At 43.1% G+C, this 18,016-nt stretch overlaps 1 protein-coding gene across 1 annotated transcript; it reads left to right on the top strand.

Annotated features, from left to right (window-relative positions):
* Positions 1-3,550: 3,550 nt before the first annotated feature.
* Positions 3,551-17,695, top strand: LOC142955521 (carbohydrate sulfotransferase 11-like). The gene is made up of 3 exons (XM_076097076.1): positions 3,551-3,644; positions 12,818-12,897; positions 16,850-17,695. Exons 1-3 carry the CDS (start codon positions 3,551-3,553, stop codon positions 17,693-17,695), a joined length of 1,020 nt encoding a protein of 339 aa, XP_075953191.1.
* The last annotated feature ends 321 nt before the right edge of the window (positions 17,696-18,016 follow it).

The raw sequence follows: 18,016 nt of genomic DNA, 5'->3' as shown, positions 1-18,016 counted from the left end.
TCACTGAGGTTTGTTCTGGACCTGTGATCAGTGTGAGGACCATTCTTTCTCTCTGGGCTGAATGTGGTGGAAATTAATCTTGTGAGAAATAACCGTGATGAGAAAACTCTCAAATGACTCTCAGTATTTTATTGAACATACACTAAGAATAATTCAGCTGAATGGATGGAGCTCTTTCGGTTCGGGGGTCTAACCACGAGAAAAAGGTTTAACAGAGTACATGTGCACATTACACCCCCCCCTTTGCAGGCGTCCTCCTCCGAGGCCTCCACCAGCCCTGGTATGTGCTGCTTTCTGTGGAAGAGGGTTAAGTGAGAACAGGATGACCCCACAGCAAGTCAGACATGAAACCCCTTGGATACATTTAATATTTGGGTTTGGTGAGTTCGGATGGCCTCGTCTGCATGTGTTCAGGGTTCAGCGATACAAGTTATATCTAAAGAACAACATGATAAATTGCCGCCACACTGAAAAGTACGTTTTATTGCAGCATGATAGACGTTACACCATAATTTCCCCCAGTTCATTACCTCGTCTGAATGCTCCTAACCACAGAAGAATGCTTTCTGCTGTTTTCAGTTACCACACCTACTTTTTTTTGCATCAAAATGAGTTTAAAACTACAGTTTATTCTATTCATTCACATGCTCGTGGCATCATTTATTTTAGAATCTCTTCTTTTTCTTTTGCATTGATGAACATTTTGGTCCTCCTCTCCTGCTGCACAAAATGTGTTAAGAATGAGTCTTCAGGGCAGGTTTTATAGGAGGAGAGAGGAGAGGAGAATATATATGTATATATATATATATATATATATAAAACCTAAAGGAGTTTTACCTTGAAATGTATATGACATAAGGGAATTGTCTCACGAACATGTTAACTATTCATTTAATCAATAATGCTTATGTTGCCCTCCCGTCAGTGTATGATGACGGGCGCACCAAAGAACGGCAGCAGACACCTTGAATACAGTTTAAACAAATGTTTTATTGAGGGTGCCTGTTCTCTACGTTGCAGTCTTCTCTTGCTGTTCTTCTTCTGAGAAACTTTACAAGGAAGCGTGAATACCATGCACAGACAACCCCCTAGTGGTGAGATGGCGACACCTGCTGGCCGTTTTAACTACAACACACATTACAATATAAAAGTAGTTATTCAAAAATCCATTTATCTCAGACATACCATAATTATTTGTTTAAAGGCTTATTGGATCCCAGAATTGAGCAGTGGGCCACCCTGCTTTACAAAGCTTTCATTTGTCCTGTAATTGTCTTGTCCTGTGATTTAAAAGCCTCCAGCATCCACTTTTATCCTGACTCTTACAGGGAATGAAGTAACCTGACCACATGACTCTGTTTCAGATAAAGACAGATAATATTAATAATCAATCACCATGCCAAACAGCACGTCTCAGCAGTTTTTCACCTCTTGTCCGATTGGTCAGCCACTGAGAGAATGCGTGTGCTGACTCCTGACCAGCCTTAACAACCCCAGGGACAATTACCCATCATCCCACTCCACAGTAAACCCTGACAGGTCTTCACACAGCCCCGCCATCGGGCCTAGTGGTTTGATCAGTCACGTGGCTCCTAACCCATCCTGACTCACTTCACTTCAGGGATCTGATCCACGATGCCTGGGAAGATGGACATGAGGAATGTGGAAGAAGAAAAAAAAGGTCAGAGGTCAAAAGCAGCGCTGCAGGAAGTCCTCCCTGCGCCAATAGACTAAAAATGACTTACTGCCCCTGCGACGCTTGGCCCAGCAAGATGCCGTCCGGTTCAGCACCCTGGATGGGAGCCGTCGCATCACACGTCGGATTAAAGATGATCTCTGAAGGCCGCGGTCATGTGCTGTCTCCCCTGTGGAGGGGAAATACATTCCTGTATTCTATGAGTCACTCTGTATTCTAGTCTCTTATTTATTGATCCTCGAGACACCACGCGAGTTCCAAAGTGGATCAAGAGATTAGGGGTTTGGGTTGAAATGTGGGTCCATCAGACTAGAATTTCTTGACTTGTTCAGGTCACCGTGGCTTCATATTCAGCCCAAGACAAGAGAAATATTACACAGATAACTTGGCAAAAAGTGTTGCTTTAAAATGCACCAGAAGTAGTGTAGGAGTGTAAACAGATTTATGACTTTATTTGTCTGGGGAATCACCGAAACGTCTGAATATAACAACCTAAACATAAAAATACTGCAGGAATATTGCAATTCTTAGTATTTCTGTCAGCATGTAGCCCTGCTGTGCTTTATAACGGGGGCACAGTGACATGACCCTTGTCTTTGACCGTTTGTTTGTGTTGGAGAGTGGTGGGATGGCCCCTGTGCTATCACAGTCTGCTGGAGAATCCATCCAATCTGAGACGGAGCTTTAAAAGTGACGTGGAGAAGATGAGGGGAGAAATCCACAGCAGATGACGTCACTACAGACCCATCCATCAGAGAGTGTCTCGTGCTGGACTAACATGTGGCTGCTTGCAACACTGAAGCTGTGGAAAGACAACCAGAGACGAACGGCATAGCAACGGATATCCTTCGATTTCGGCTTTCAAAATAAAAGCGTGACATCGCCTTACACATTCTCAGGACCTTCTTTTTTTGTATTCATTTAATTATATGGAAGCCCATTTCTGCCACTGTGAGGAAAAAAATAAAGATCCTGTAAATCATAATGAGAAACTATCTCATAATTATGACTTAGTATCTCATAAATATAACATATTATCTCATAATTATGACTTAGTATCTCATAAATATGACATACTATCTCATAATTATGACTTACTATTTTATAATTATGAGATACTTGAGAAAGTTTCTCATTATAATGACTTAGACAGGATAATGACAGTTTCCTAATTTTTTTCATCACAGTGGCGGAAATGGGCTTTCATTTATTTACCTGTTCAGTTGAATTTTCTTTAATATTTACCTCTAGACCACGGTCTTTATTTCTACATTAACAAAGGCTAAATATCTACAGGAATTTGTGAGCACTTGCAAAATAAAAATACTGACTTAGTAGACATGTTCCCCCTGCTATATATATATATATATATATATATATAAAACCTATGGGAGTTTTACCTTGAAAGGTCCAACCGGAACTGTCTCTTTTTAAATAGTGACTCTTCGCAGCACTGCAAGTAGTGTTTGGGGAGAAAGGGGTTAACAAGTGAACCCCCCCCCCCCCCCTTACACAAACAGAGCGGCGGCCTCTGCTCAGACTACACTGACAGCAATATGCAGCCTGTTCCAGTTTCTCCGAGCCGGCGCACAGTCACGTTACAGTAACTAAAAGATACAACATAATACAAACACGGCAGACCGGTGAAGCCCTGCAGCGAGGCTCGCGTGTTCTCTTCCCTCCGCCAGGCTGGACAACCGAGGATGTACAGCGAGATAAGGAGCGGGAATGGTCAGCGAGCCGGATCGACGCTCTTATCAGTGATTAAGCCCCCCCAAAAAACCTGCTTGTTTTTCGCATGAACCCAGCTGGCAGGATCCGGCTCGGCTCCTCGGTCGTCCCCCAAGAGTCAGGATGAGGAAACCCAAAGTCACCCGGGTGGGTTTCGCCTTGAGTCTGGGGTGTTTCATTATGGTCCTCCTCTACTTTAACAGCAGCCTAAAGCCGGGTGAGCACACTTTATTCTATATTCACGAGAACAACTATTGTTTAACAAATCTGATTTCCTTCTTCTGAGATAAATCAACACAGATGCCTCAGTAGTAGGCAACAGAGAAGGAAAGACCTCCACCCAAAATACAGTCAAGAAGTTTAAATATTACAGTTGATTCCATTAGTTTATCACCAGCCCTCTGCCAACAAGTATCAAAGTCCAAGTGTTCCCATCTATTTACAACTGAATACAGCAAGAGGTACTGCTGAGATCTATTTCAGGATGTAGAAACACATGCATGTACGAATACCAGACATATCCCAGCCGAACTAAACTTATACAAATGTCTTTAAAAATTGCATTGCTTTGGCCATGAGAAAAAGTTGTCATTGTGTTATTGTATATATGTTTTTATTAATGTTATGTACAATAATCAGATTTGTGTGTGCTTGAATGGAGGAAGAACTGCTGTATTTTAAGCCAATTCACATCATAAACAAGGGATCCCTGTCTCTGTGTGTCTTTATTGAGTCCCAGTACAAGTACGTCCCCCCCCCTTCCCCTCCAATCACGTTCGTCCTTTCCACACTCCCACCCGGGTGTACTGGATTTTTACAGAGATCCACAGACCTCGGTGGGGAACAATTTCATCACCAAACTGATTAGTGGAGTGTTTCCTCTGCTCCGTGGAGGAAGGCTCGGAGAGGTTGCAGCTGGCTGGCAGCGGGAGTCGGTCGGCCCTCGCCAAGATCTGTTTCCAACCTCTTCCAGGGTCCCCCCTCTCTCCGCCACATACAATGGCCTCATTCAGACATGCCAAGACTATACCAAGGGCCAAAAAAGGAGCTCATATAGCCCATACTGTGTGGAGCGTTTTGGTTTTTTTTGAGAGAGAGATCAGTCAGTGCTGGATATACGTGTGATGTGAGACTGTTTAGGACTATTAGGAATCTATGAAAGACCAGCCTCATGTGGAGACAGATTCCATCCCATCATACTTCAAGCGAAAAAGGATTCGCTTGAAATGTGCTGTTAAACCACAGAAGTACATTTTTGGATTTTCGGGATGGTTGTGCACTGTTCATCAGTCCGCCATGCTCGATGCATTCCAGGAGTTTTTGTGTGCTGATGCTTCGCCGGTTCCATGTGCCCCCCTTTTATTGTCCTCTGTTTTTAATGGTCCTTGAACACACCACTTTCTCTCTGATAGAGAGCCATTTAAAAGTTTTAGATCACAATTTAACATTCCTTTATTTAAACTCTATTGTATCTGAGCTGTTTTTATTTTGCCCTTTCATTGTAGTCAATAAGAAAAGGCCTTTTTAAAGACATTTACATGTAATAGCAGGATAAACACAGGTGTAGTTGATGGCGTTATCAATGGCTGCCTTGCATTCAGGCCCTGGCTCACTGGTGTCTAGTCGCACCTGTGGCACATCTTTTGTGTAGCAGTTTATAATCCAGCAGACCAGGTTATTCGAAAATAAGATGTTGCGACACAGCTAATATTTCAGCTTCTTCCATTTTGGACTTCGCTCAAAGGTCAGCACTGTGGAGGTGATCAGCAGTTGGTCGATGGAGCGAATTCTCATGTTGAAGTTAACTTAAATTCTATTCTATTCTTGGATGTTCAGGCCCTGATTAAGACAAGTGTTTTACTCTCTTTTTACCAATGCATGCGACAAGACAAGGGGCTGTGCTGTGAGGATACGTGGCTTAGCCATCGTGGGCACTCACGCGTAAATAAAAGCAGGTATATCGGTGCTAAACAAGAGAAACATCTGAAGGTGATTATTTAGCATTTAAGAGGTTGCCTCTGGGACTGTCGAGCGGCTCAAATGTATCTCATGTTTCAGCCATTAAAGCTATAAATCAGTTTAAATTAGTTTCAGATATGCAGCCGCTCTGTCCTATTTGCATTTAGAACACCTCCACCTCCCCTCTCTCGCTCCATCTGGGCTAAAGGTCGTATTGTTTGTTCAAAGACTATATTTAAGCTGCAAGTGAGCAGCCACATAACAGAGGAATGCGCCGTCAGGTCAGAGTAACAGTGTCAATTTGTCATGTCTTTTTTTTTTTACATTTCTAACAAACTAGAACAGTCCCTGACATACGACCTCAAAAAATAAGGCACATGACAAAATAATAGCAGAGATAATTTTACTATACATGCACACACAGATATATATATATATATATATATATATATATATATATATAGAGAGAGAGATTGATAAAAATTAAGTAAAATATAATTAATTAAATAAATGGAAATAAAATTAAATAAATACAATTAATGAAAAAGGGTGGCATTTGTATCAGTGCAGGATTAGTTGCAGATGAGCATAGCAATGCTTAGTCCTGGTAGTACATCACAGTTTTGTTACAGCAACCCATCTCAATTGTTTAAACCCCTAGGTACAATGCTACAGAGATCCACCTTTGTTTCCAATACAGAGTCTATATCTTGACACATCTTTGATTTTTACAGTGCGAGATTTTTGTCACTGTTTGAGAATTCCAAGTATTTCTGACTCTTCTTCTGTCCTAGAAGACATGACTCGTCATCAAGATGAGCGTTTCGTCCAATGTGGGGCGTCCTAACTACGAGGGCAGCTGTGTTTCCTCTATAAAGGTTTACTCAGACACAAGGACTGAGGAGGGAGCATGGGGCAACACAGTCTGGAATGTGGTACGTTTTATTGCATTGTCAGGATCTTCTCCTGTGCGCCGCCTTGGGAATATAACCCAGGAGCACTGCTGTACATGTTGCCAGTAACATTTACAAATACAGATGTGAGTCGATGGTTATCTGGCAGCTAGTTCCTGCTATATAATTACAAGCAGAACCTATTATTGTTCCTTGGAGCTACTGTACTGGAGAGGTACCCACACCTCATACCTTCCTTGTCTGGGTTTGACTCGGGGGGGTTATCTTAGGAAGGGTCCGGGTGGCCCTGCTGTTCCAACCCGTTCTCCAGCCGGCCAGCTGCATATTCATGAGCTTGATTCAGCACACATCACCGTCAAGTTCGAATTTCAGTTGGTCCAATGCTTTGGTTTATGACCAAATACCTGCAAAACTAAACACATACCCATCAGCCTCAGCTGTACTTGTGTGTGTACACAGTTTAGTACAAAGGCAGCTATGGCTTCTCGATAACAACCACAGTTTACGTCATCCTCCTTTTTGTAATTCCGAGTCGGAAGAGTTGGAAGTCCCCAATATCTCCCACATTAGGAAAAATGTGGTGCTAATACATTATAAGATTTGAAAATGAGCAATACACTCTTTCATATGGTTTCACTTGTTAACGAGATGCTACCAACACGTAACGCAAAAAAAATAAAGCGAGTGGAAGCAATTTAAATGGAGTGACGACAAGGTTAGCAGTGGGGGAGTTACCTTCTTGTAATAATGGCTCTCAACTCGTTGACTCTGACTCCAATTATGTGTTGGCAGAGTGTGAATGCAACATAAACTGAGGTGGTCAACAAACATCAGCGTGTTAACAACGTCGCAAGCATTTTAGCACGCTGACGTTAGCATTTAGCTAAAAGTACCGCTGTGCCTAAGTGCTTCCTCACAGGGCTGCTAAACCCTTATACCCTTTTCCCACCAAAATGAGTGCGAGTATGCACGTTTTTTTAAACACAGGTAAAACACACTTAAGAGAAGAGATAGACTCCTTTCCCTTTACACTTCAGAGGCCTTTCTGTTTTGTTTTTTTTCGGTTGTGTCACGGTCGACGTCGCGGTTGGCCGGGGCGGGAACGGAAGCAGGATTAGTGCTGCTGGTGTTTACTTCTTTTTTTAATATCTGTTACTTATTCAGCCTCTCTTTCAAACTCTCAAACCAGAGTTGGTATGTTTTCAGTTAATACTTCATAATAATTGTCCAAATCCCCAAGGCACGTCACATGGCATCGCAGCAGAATAGAGGCGAAAATAAGCGTGACGTTTCCATCACTACCCGTGACTACTGCACATTTATCTTGGGGGATGAATGACGGTTGTAAGCTTGCTCACTGAAGACAAAAGCCAGATGTTTGTCTGTTTTTTTTGTCAGGTGGATGGCTTTTAAAGTGGGACGGGTATTCATGGCACATGTTAGGCACTTGACAGAGAGTAGAGCAGAGTTTGGCATGCAATCAACTCTCCAGTTAATTATTTAAACATTGGAAAGGATCCAGAAAGAGCAGAGGACACCGCTTCTGCTTATCTTACAGCTGCATATGTCAGTTTTTCTTTTTATCGTCAACATGTTAGTTTGCAGAGATATTTTTGCTCTTGGCACTTTTTGATTGCAGGTGTGCCGGAACATGCAACTGGATACTAAAACAAGCCAACTAACATTCCCATTGTCCCTGATCAGGATGAGGAAATCTCATATCTCACATCTGCATGCATTCATCAAAGAGTCAATAAGACTACACCACCCACACGACTCTGCCTTTACACCCTTTACACACACATTTATGGCCTAAAAGGATCAGGCTTTCCTCTTGTACAGTGCGTTTCTCAGTAAAGCTGCTCTTTGGCAGGAGAGGCCAAGTGGGAGGGGTCAGTTTTCCCCAGTGGGACCTAAACACAGAGCTCCGTTTATGGCCCGGACAGGAGGAACACACATCGGCCTTTCTATCTTTTACATTTCCGAAGGCCTCGGTTCTGTGCGAACCAGGAGGAATACTGCAGGGTTTTGGGTCTAGACTGGGTTAAACCAACAGGACTGCTCCTTCATTTGAATAGGCCGTAGGTGGGATTGGTGAATCTCCTCAGTGGAGGAATTCGAGCTAACAGCTGAGACAGTGTTGGCCAGAATAGCTCATGATTTGAACCCATAGCTTCAGAAGTTGTCTACAAAGACATTTTTCTTCACTTGTGGAGGCACTTCACAAAAATACAGGCCTACCTTTTTCCCCTCCAACGTCGGCGCGCTGTCCCGTTCTCTGCTTCGCCCGATATCCAGCTGTTCAGCTTTACCAATTGAATCCATTCAATTCCCTGGTATTTCCATCTGGCTCATTGTTAAATACCCAATAAGAAAATTGGGGATTATAAATTTCCTCTCTTGGCCGAGTAATGCCACATGAGCAGGGGGAGTGACGACACACAATGCACTCTTTCAGGCCAGCCGATGTGCCATCTCAGCTTGTTGCGGCTTGTTGCCAGGTATTTGTCAGTTTCAAAGTAATGTCAGACGTTACCTCTGCTGACTGGCGATTCATTTGAGAGGAGCGGAAGAGATGGCTTTGGGAGTGGTCTTGTTGGAAATGTTTACCTGAATCGCTGGTAGTTTCCAATAGGAAGTGGTAATGTCTTCAGAAAAACAGGTCAATAAAGCAGTGTACTGTAGCAGAATGCTCCCCTCACTTTGGTAGCAGCATCTCTGACTCTGTTCAGTCCGGTCTTAAGGCGTCGTTTGGCGACCTCATTCACACTGAACATCAAGAACAACAGAATTTCAAATGGTAAAATTGCCATCGCAGCGATTAGTGGATTTTCTTGTGGGAACGATGTAGATATGTGTAAAGTATAAACTGCTACTCAATATGGATGCCACGGTGAGGAAATATTCCCACCGGTTAATAAATCATTTTTATTACACATTTTACTTGAGAAGATACTCGTCGATGAAGCTGACAGTAGTAGTTGTAGTAGTTGTAGTAGCAGAGTGCTTACTTTGATCTTTAACGTTGGATTGCTGTGTTCCTGGCCTCTACCGTCGAGCTTTCGCTGCATGCCTGTATTTTTGACTTCTGGAACACGCTGTCTAGTGGAATCACATACATCGTCTGGAGTGACTGCGATTAGATCCGGTGGCCGCGCCGCAGCTGAAGCCAGGTGTAATCCAGAGGTGGTACTCTTGGGGGTGTGTGCAGATTAAAGGCGTTGAGGGCGGTTAAGCCCGTCAGCAGTGACTCGACGAAAGCCTTCCTTACTTTATGCTGGAATGCTTACTTGGCCACGGAGGTGAGAATGACCTCAGGCACAGATCACACCAAGAAGCAGTGCAACAGTCGCGTCTGCTTCAAGAACGCCCCAACCGCATCGGGCAACACAGCTGATGAGCCTGTAGAAGAGGGGTGCGTGCTCAACATGGCAAATATAACTGAAATGAAAAGGGATTCAAGCAGACGTCAAGCTCTTACTGTTTGTCTGTGAGGGATGTTTTAGATGATTTGTCCATGACCAAGGCTGAGCCTATGTTTTTTTCCGTTGCCAACAATGCCTCAAACAATAGACAAATAGAAAAAGATTTCCAACCGTAACCCTAATAGAGCACAGCTTTGCAGACAGTTATAAGACAGCTGTTGATGGTCCAACTACCTGAATAAACGTGTGAACTAAGCGTTCCGTGAGTGACCGAGCTAAGATAATGAGGTAACCTGTTTGCTAACTGACTGTTAGCAAGCTTGCTAGCTTGGAGAGCTTTACAGCATTTTCCATTTTCAAAATATTTTTATTGAATAACATGGTGTAACTTTCCAAGAAGAGGCCCAGAGAGAATCAGAATCAGAACCATTTATTGCCAAGGTATGTTGCACATACAATAAATTTGACATGACTAGCATTAGCTCGGCTATATTTAGCATGTTAGCAGCTTGCTAGCTACAGCGGCACCCACCAACATTGTTAGTTTAGACCATAGACTGTATATAAGAAGTGTACATAGTCATCGTGCCGTCAACCATTGGTTTGTGGACTGCCGTTATGAAGCCTCGAGTGCGGCAATTTCGCAGCCGTCGTCACCTTGTTTTTTTTTGCAACCGATGAACAGAGTTACCATATTTGGAATGTGGAGGAGTGACGTAGAGAGATACGGCTCTAATAGTGTCAGCGACCTGCCAATCACAGTAAGCCCGCCCTAAAGCATACTCCTTTTTAAGGTCTATTTGACTCTAAATGGACCATAAGTTACTAAATGAACATCATGCTGTATTGAAGAAGACTTGAAACTAGAGATTAAGATCATAAACTCATGTTTACAATGTTTACTGAGGTAATAAATCAAGTGAGAAGTAGAGTCATTTTCTCATAGACTTCTATAACGATCAGACTTTTTGCAACTGGAGGTTGCCGCCTGGTATTATAGACACTACGTCCCCATAGTGACATAGTGTCCACTGAGACTAAGTTGTCCACTGTGATGAATAGAAAGCAGTTGGCAGTAATTTTGAGTGGCACTAACTCAGCGTGAAATTTCACTTATAAGATCTACTTTGTTTCCCTCATATACTCATTTATTCCTCAGTAATTTGGTCATAAACTGCACATTCAATACTGTACATGTTTCATTGGCTGTCTCCATCGTGAGTGTGTCAGTGGGTTTACAGCTCATAAGCTGCTTGGCACACATGACTGGCCCGATCCCACCTTAGTGTGAAAAGAAGCACACACATACACACACACACACACACACACACACACACACACACACACACACACACACACACACAGACACAGACATGGGTCACTCAGCTGAGTCTTCCTGTAGGCTCAATATTGTGACACCCCTCTCTTGTTATTATTGGGCCCCTGAATGAATGTCTCTAATTGGCATTAAGTCCCATGTACTTGTAAATTCAGTTGCATAGAGATGACAAATGTTATTGCTGCCTTGGCAATTCTGGAACTTAATGTCTGCATAAAGTGCAGCGTGGATATGAATTTTTTAATGAGGCTACTTGAAAGCATTGAAAACATTCTGAAGTTAATGGGACTTTTACATTAGTTTGAATGATGACACTGCAGAATGACCGTCAAAAGATCTGTGAACTGAGCAGTTGAAACATTGCAGATTCCCAACTTGCAGCTTCAGGTCCTTGTTTTGCAGATATCTCTTCAATTATATTGTGTAAGCATTGGCAAGAACTTGTGTGTGTTTACCGTCTATGAATTGTGCCTCAGGCCCAGAACCAAATATGTTGTCCATTCAAGAGTCATCTTGAATGGACAACATATTGTCTTGGGGTGTATCGGAAAATGAGTCATATTAAATGTTTCGTAAATTGCTGCAATACACCTGAAGGACATATGTTTGGCAATTTCCTGAATAATTGTTTCATCACTTCATCATTGTGAAAGTATTGTTTTAATGAAGATGTGAAACCACTGGCAGGGGCTGGCACTTTGAACAAGGCTTTTGTCTTAAGATCACTTCCGCATTTTTGGGAAATGTGAGTATTCAGTTCTCTGTCGCAAGCCAGATGAAAGGATTGATACCAGTCCTGTGTCTGACCGCTCGATATATGACGCAACAGTACAGCCATTAGCTGGTTTGTGCTTCCTTTAGCTTAACTAAGAAATGTTTAGTTAGTGATAACTAGTGAGCTTTAGAGGTGCTGGTTGGCATTTAGTAATTATTTAATGGGCAGATATAAGAGTCATATCCATCTTCACATCTAACTCTTGGTGAGGAGGCAGATAAGTGCATATCCCAAATTCTTCCTTTCAATATCAATTGATACACAGAAGGAAGTTGTTCTCCTTCCTGTTCCTTTGTGTGGCAGCAAACAGAACAACCCTTCGTGACATGGAAAGCAATTTAAGAAGCGGTTGGTAGACGCCGACCTTTCGGAGAGGTCACGTCCCATTTTGTTTCAAGCTACATACATAGGTTCAGGTAGTGAAGTGCCCAAAAGCACTGTAGCAGAATAAAACTGTGGAAATAACAAACCAATAATAATCTATGCTAGATGTTTTACTGCAGTTTGCTCTCTATATGTTCAAACTGTTTAATATGAACCCTTTTCCAGTATTAAAGTGGTACACCACGCATTATCTATCTTTGTTGCCTATAGACTTGACAGGTGGATGTGAGGTTGTGGTCAATTTGGATTCATGTTACCTGGATTCCAATCATGACCTGCATTTATATATCTTGTTAAGATCACGTCTTTTCTTTTTTAACTCAAAAAAAAATATTTTGCCTGATAGTCAATGGTTTGTGCCTATTTGCATTTTTATTTATTTTCTTGTCTTCCAACTTCTCTGCTATTCTTTAACTTGTGTTTTTCTTCTTTGTGGTTGAATAAACAGTAAGTGCTATCATTTCATAATGCGCTATTATGGGCCCTTACGTTATGTTAAGTTTGACTGGTTTGATTGTTGCTTTAAGGTAACAGGAATTTGCTTTGGAAGCTCTTTCAGTCCGATTTCATGACAGATGTGTTCTGGTTCCTCAGCCTCGGAGCCGGTCGGCGAAAGAAGCAGTGGGCAGAAGTCTCGGAGGAGCCCTCTACAGACGCTTTATGATGGAGACCAGGTCAGTCCTGTCCAACCACAAACATTCTGCAGTACAACTCATTACTAAGCCCAGCCCTGAAATCCTTCTCCAAAGTTTTACTCATCTTCTCATGGCTCGCCTATGTATATTTAAAACATTTAAATAAAAAGTGCTATATATTTTAGAATGAGAAACTCAATTTAAGCTCTGATTGATTCAGACGAGCAACAGCAAAGGTAATGAAGGATGGACAATGTGAGATACTGATTCCGTGTGTGTTCCTGTTGTGTAAGGACAGAGCCTGGAAAGGCCCAAACAATAACTGGAGGACATCCTTAACCACCAGCAAGCCTGGCTAAATGTTTCATGTTTCATGTTAAGTACAGTAGGTTTGAAGAGGTTTTAATTTCCTCCTGCATTGCGTCTAAGACAGATGAGCATTTGGACCTCCTGTGGAGTTTTTAGCAAGTGAATTTGAATCACTTTTTTCATTTTGTGATATTTTTGTGATATTTTCCATGTCAAGTACAGTTGCTCTGATTCATCTGGCAGAAAGAGAAAAAAAAGGTCAGCCATCTTTGTTGAATTACACCGCTGACATTTATGGAGGAAGATTTAACGGTTTGAACAGGCACCGTCTGACTTTAGATAATTAGGAGCTGCGTGATTTAAGAGCTGCCTTTGATGTGAGCAAGAGAAGCATTTTTTTCATGTATAGATAACATACAGGCTCATAAAAAACAATGACATGAGCAGTTGTCTACTGTGGGCACATAAAGAATGGATTACCAAGTGACCTCAGTATTGTACAGTACAGCATACAGTATAAGTCTGTGGAGGCTACGAGAGGGATGATCTGACTGACAGACAGTTCTGGAGAGTATACTGGTGCCTTTAGCCTTGTTTTGCTGATTTCTACTGTCCTATAGTACATCCAATATATGCAAGGAGTTGAGAGGGTTGTTTATAATAAAATGGGACGTTGGGGTGTCAGGCTATCAGGGAGGGAGAGAGAAACAGATTTGACTGGAGAGGCAGAGGCAGGAATGTTGAAAGGTCTCTTAAAGAGCACAAGGTGACCATTAAAGATACAGTTTCACTGGGATTGAAAGTTATGAGAAACGTATAGATTTTATATACCACCACTGACTTTATACAAGCCTCTGGACTCCTTTAGAAGTCCGATCAGCCGGCATCATGTTAATACAGTACATCCACGTCTGTCACGAGTTGGCAGAGACGGGAAAAAGGGAAAACGGATGGAATTGCACATTTGTTACTCCTCAACATCGACGAATGTTTTGAGTCGCCTTTCTTGTCTGCGCAAAATGACTGTTAACTTTTGAAAATGAGAGGGTTTAAAGATGTTCCCTGACGAAACGCCCCTGGGTGGGGCTCCAAATAGTCACTTTATCCCTCCATCTGTAAACCCGCAGAGCACACAGCTGCTCTCAGTTAAATCTCCCTGTGAGGAGGAGGAGGAGGAAGGTGTGCACGCCAGCAAACAAACCAGCTCCAGCAGGCATCAATTACTTTTTAATCGCTTGTGGTATTTTCTGTTACTGTCCACTTAAATTAATGAAAACTTTTGGATTGGCATTAAGATCCCCAGCTACATATAACATATTGTGTTTCTTTAAAAAAAAGATATACTTTTTAAAACTCTCAATATGTAGATTCCAATCTCGCATCTCAGTTGCTTCACTGATATTGAAGTTTAAGCTGCATTTATTTATTTCTGGCTACTTTGGGACAGCGGAACACGCTGTAGATAGAAAAGTGACCATGTTATCACCGTATAATCTCATGGTTATGTCAGCAAAACAACAGGAAGTAACTTTCATTATTTGGAGTCATGTTGCTGGCCACCTGATGAAATGAAGTCCAATATCCACTCTTCTTTTAGCTTTTTCTCCTTAGAATATCATATTTGGCTCTTCAGCTGTTAAATGCTCCGCTGTGTTCACTAGTCTGTGTGCCGTTTGGTGCTGGGCTGGTCGTGTACAGTGGATTTATTACAGCTGCCAGCTACTGCAGCTGAAAACTATGTTGATGAGAACAATGAAAGTGAATTTAAAATGGAAAAGTTTGGGCCGTTAAACCAAAACAGACAAATAAAACTGCCACATTTTGTGCAGCAAAACACCTTGTATGATTCGAGTGCTCTTTCATCTAATCTTTCAAATCGTAGGATAAAACATTCTACCTGATTCTTTTTTTCTTTACACTGCTTTCAAAGGATCGTGCACAGACTATACTCCAGGGCAAACAGGACATATGGATTTTATTTCCCTGTGAATCATGGCTCAAGTGCAGCTTTTCGCTACATTTGACCCATGTGCATGTGCTCAACATTCTCAAGAAGGCTTTGGCATTCTCTTTGAATGGCATGTTTTGTCTTGTGGTGCATCCTGGAGGCTTTTTTAATATCCTCGGAAAAACTGTACAGAATCCTGCCTATTGCTCACATGAAGGGATTAAAGTTCCGAGAGTGTTGTAAACGTATAGTACACAGCCGGCTGCTTGCGAGAGGGGTCAGTGTTGGCGCTCCAGTCTTTGGCCCGGTCCCGGTGTATCCTTGCTGATCCAATGTCTGCCACTAAACACAGAGCCACACATAGTGTCGGGCACCGAGTCAAACGGAGAGACTCAGGGCTCCAACCGCTGCAGTGGTGAGCCAGGCTGAGTAAATGGAAGGAGTAAATAAAGCGTTTGTGCCACGAGGAGGCCAAGCTGAACCGGCTGACCCGTGATTTTATCGAGGCAGGATGTGGACGTCAGGGGATGGACTGTGATTAAGACCTCCTAGTGGAGAAGTATCTGTCAATATAATTACTCTGGGAACTTAGTAGGTTATTGGCAATATGCAGGGTGTCTGCTCCACTTGGCTAACTTTTAAAGGCTGACTTAACTTACAGGAGCTTTTCTCTTGTCGCAAATGCTTAAAATCCACAGAGTTTGATCAAAGTCTGTTTACACGTCTTGGGGAGTACTACTGCATATGTGAAAAGTCGTATAAAGCCCTTAGTGTCTCCATAGGGAGCTGTGTGAAGTCGGATGAATTGCCTCAAGTGATGTCAGCGTTGGTTCGGGCTTGAGACTACAAAAGATTTTGGGGTGTGGAGTTAAAAAGACGTGAGATTACCAGACCTCTGTAGCATGCTCCTCATCTCTGAAGCTAGCGGCTCCAGGCTACATTAGCCGCTACCAGTACAACACACCAGGATCTCCGATTGAACTCTCAGCGGTTCAGTTGCATTACGGTTAATGTAGGCCGCGTGTTTTTATCAGGAAGAATAAAATAAGGAATAAAAAAGACAATGGTGCAATGCTAAGTGGGTGTAGCACTTTTAAGAGAGGCCAGACGACAACTCCCTGTGTTCCAAGCCGGAGATACACTCAAAGTCTTTATATAAGAAGTGGACAAAGTCGTCGTGATGTCACCCATTGGTTTGTGGACTGTTGTTTTGAAGCCTTGAGTTGGGCATTTTGGCCATCGCTGTCTTTGATTTTTCCCTTCGCCATCTTGGTTTGTTGCAACCAGTGATTATTATCATATATCATATTAAGTTATCATATTTGGACTGCAAAGGAGTGATGTAGAGAAATCGTACACGGCTCTGGTAGCAGCAGCGACCTGTCAATCACAAGGTAGCCCCTCTCTAAAGCATCCCCTGCTTTATGGTCTATTTGACTCTAAATGGACCATAAGTTACTAAATGAATCCATGAATACATCATGCTGTATTGAAGAAGACTTGAAACTAGTGATTAAGACCATAAACTCATGTTTACAATGTTTACTGAGGGAATAAATCAAGAGAGAAGTAGAGTCATTTTCTCATATTTTTGCAAACAGAGGAGTCGCCCCCTGCTGGCCATTAGAGAGAATGCATGTTTAAGGAATTTTCTTTTAAAAGTAGACTAGTGATTCAGGTTTTCTTTGATAATTACTACTTCCTGTTTAATTCTGATTTTCCTTTTTCCTGTAGGTGGAGTCAGCAGTACAGGCGATCCATCAGGGCCGACGGGAGGTGTTAGAAGAAGCCTGCCGCTCCTACACCCGCAAACGCAGAGTCCTCATCCCCGAGGACCTGAAGCACGTCATCGTGGACGACCAGCACGGCTTGCTGTACTGCTACGTCCCCAAAGTGGCCTGTACCAACTGGAAGCGGGTGCTCATGGTTCTGACGGGGGTCACCGGGTCCCTCCGAGAGCCACTGGCGATCCCTGCTAACGAGGCCCACATCCCGGGAAACCTGCGCACCCTGTCGGAGTACTCCACCTCACAGATCAACCAGCGCCTGCGCTCCTATCTGAAGTTCGTCTTCGTGCGCGAGCCCTTCGAGCGGCTGGTATCCGCGTACCGCAACAAATTCACGCGGAGCTACAATACCGCCTTTCATAAACGATACGGCACAAAGATTGTGCGGCGGCACAGGCCGGACCCACAGCCGGAGGCTCTGGAGAGAGGGAACGACGTCTCCTTCGAGGAGTTTGTGTATTACCTCGTGGACCCGGCGACCCAGCGCGAGGAGCCCTTCAACGAGCACTGGGAGCGGGTGCACTCGCTGTGCCACCCCTGCCTCATCCACTACGACGTGGTGGGTAAATACGAGACGCTGGAGCAGGACTCCCGCTACGTGCTACAGCTGGCCGGGGTGGAGGACCAGGTCAGCTTCCCCGCCTCATCCAAGAGCACCAGGACTACCGGAGACATGGCGGCCCAGTTCTTCCACAACATCAGCCCCTTCTACCAGAAGAAGCTGTACAACCTCTATCGCATGGACTTCCTGCTCTTCAACTACTCAATACCAGCCTACCTCACGTTTAGATGAGGCTGGGACATCGCTCATCCACGGACTGGACTTGAACATGTGGAGCCCGGACTTCTAAAAGTACAGTTTTTAAGCTGTTTCTCTGTGCGGGCCTTATTACTGACACTGCTGATACTGTTGAAGATGTATACTGCATAGAGCTCCAAAGTAAATCGATTTTTACAGACTGAAAAACTTCTGCAGAAGATACAAACAGGAGAGGACATTTCATCACGAAGTGACACTTGTTGCCGGAAGAAGGCAAATTATATTTTACTGTAAATGGTGATCCAGCGGACGTCGGTCACTGCCTTTGAAAGTGTGAAATACCGTTTAATTTAA

Source organism: Anarhichas minor, unplaced genomic scaffold (assembly GCF_050575085.1).
Source record: "Anarhichas minor isolate MPS153535 unplaced genomic scaffold, ASM5057508v1 ptg000023l, whole genome shotgun sequence".
NCBI classification, from domain to species: Eukaryota; Metazoa; Chordata; class Actinopteri; order Perciformes; family Anarhichadidae; genus Anarhichas; species Anarhichas minor.
This window is presented reverse-complemented; position numbering and strand designations above follow the sequence as displayed.

What these genes read in the sequence shown, in the direction of transcription:
- LOC142955521 (XM_076097076.1), top strand. Translation starts at nt 3,551, where the DNA reads ATGAGGAAACCCAAAGTCACCCGGGTGGGTTTCGCCTTGAGTCTGGGG. An exon ending in TAACAGCAGCCTAAAGCCGG is followed by an intron (nt 3,645 to 12,817) that starts GTGAGCACACTT and finishes CTGGTTCCTCAG; the next exon opens with CCTCGGAGCCGGTCGGCGAA. An exon ending in CGCTTTATGATGGAGACCAG is followed by an intron (nt 12,898 to 16,849) that starts GTCAGTCCTGTC and finishes TTTTTCCTGTAG; the next exon opens with GTGGAGTCAGCAGTACAGGC.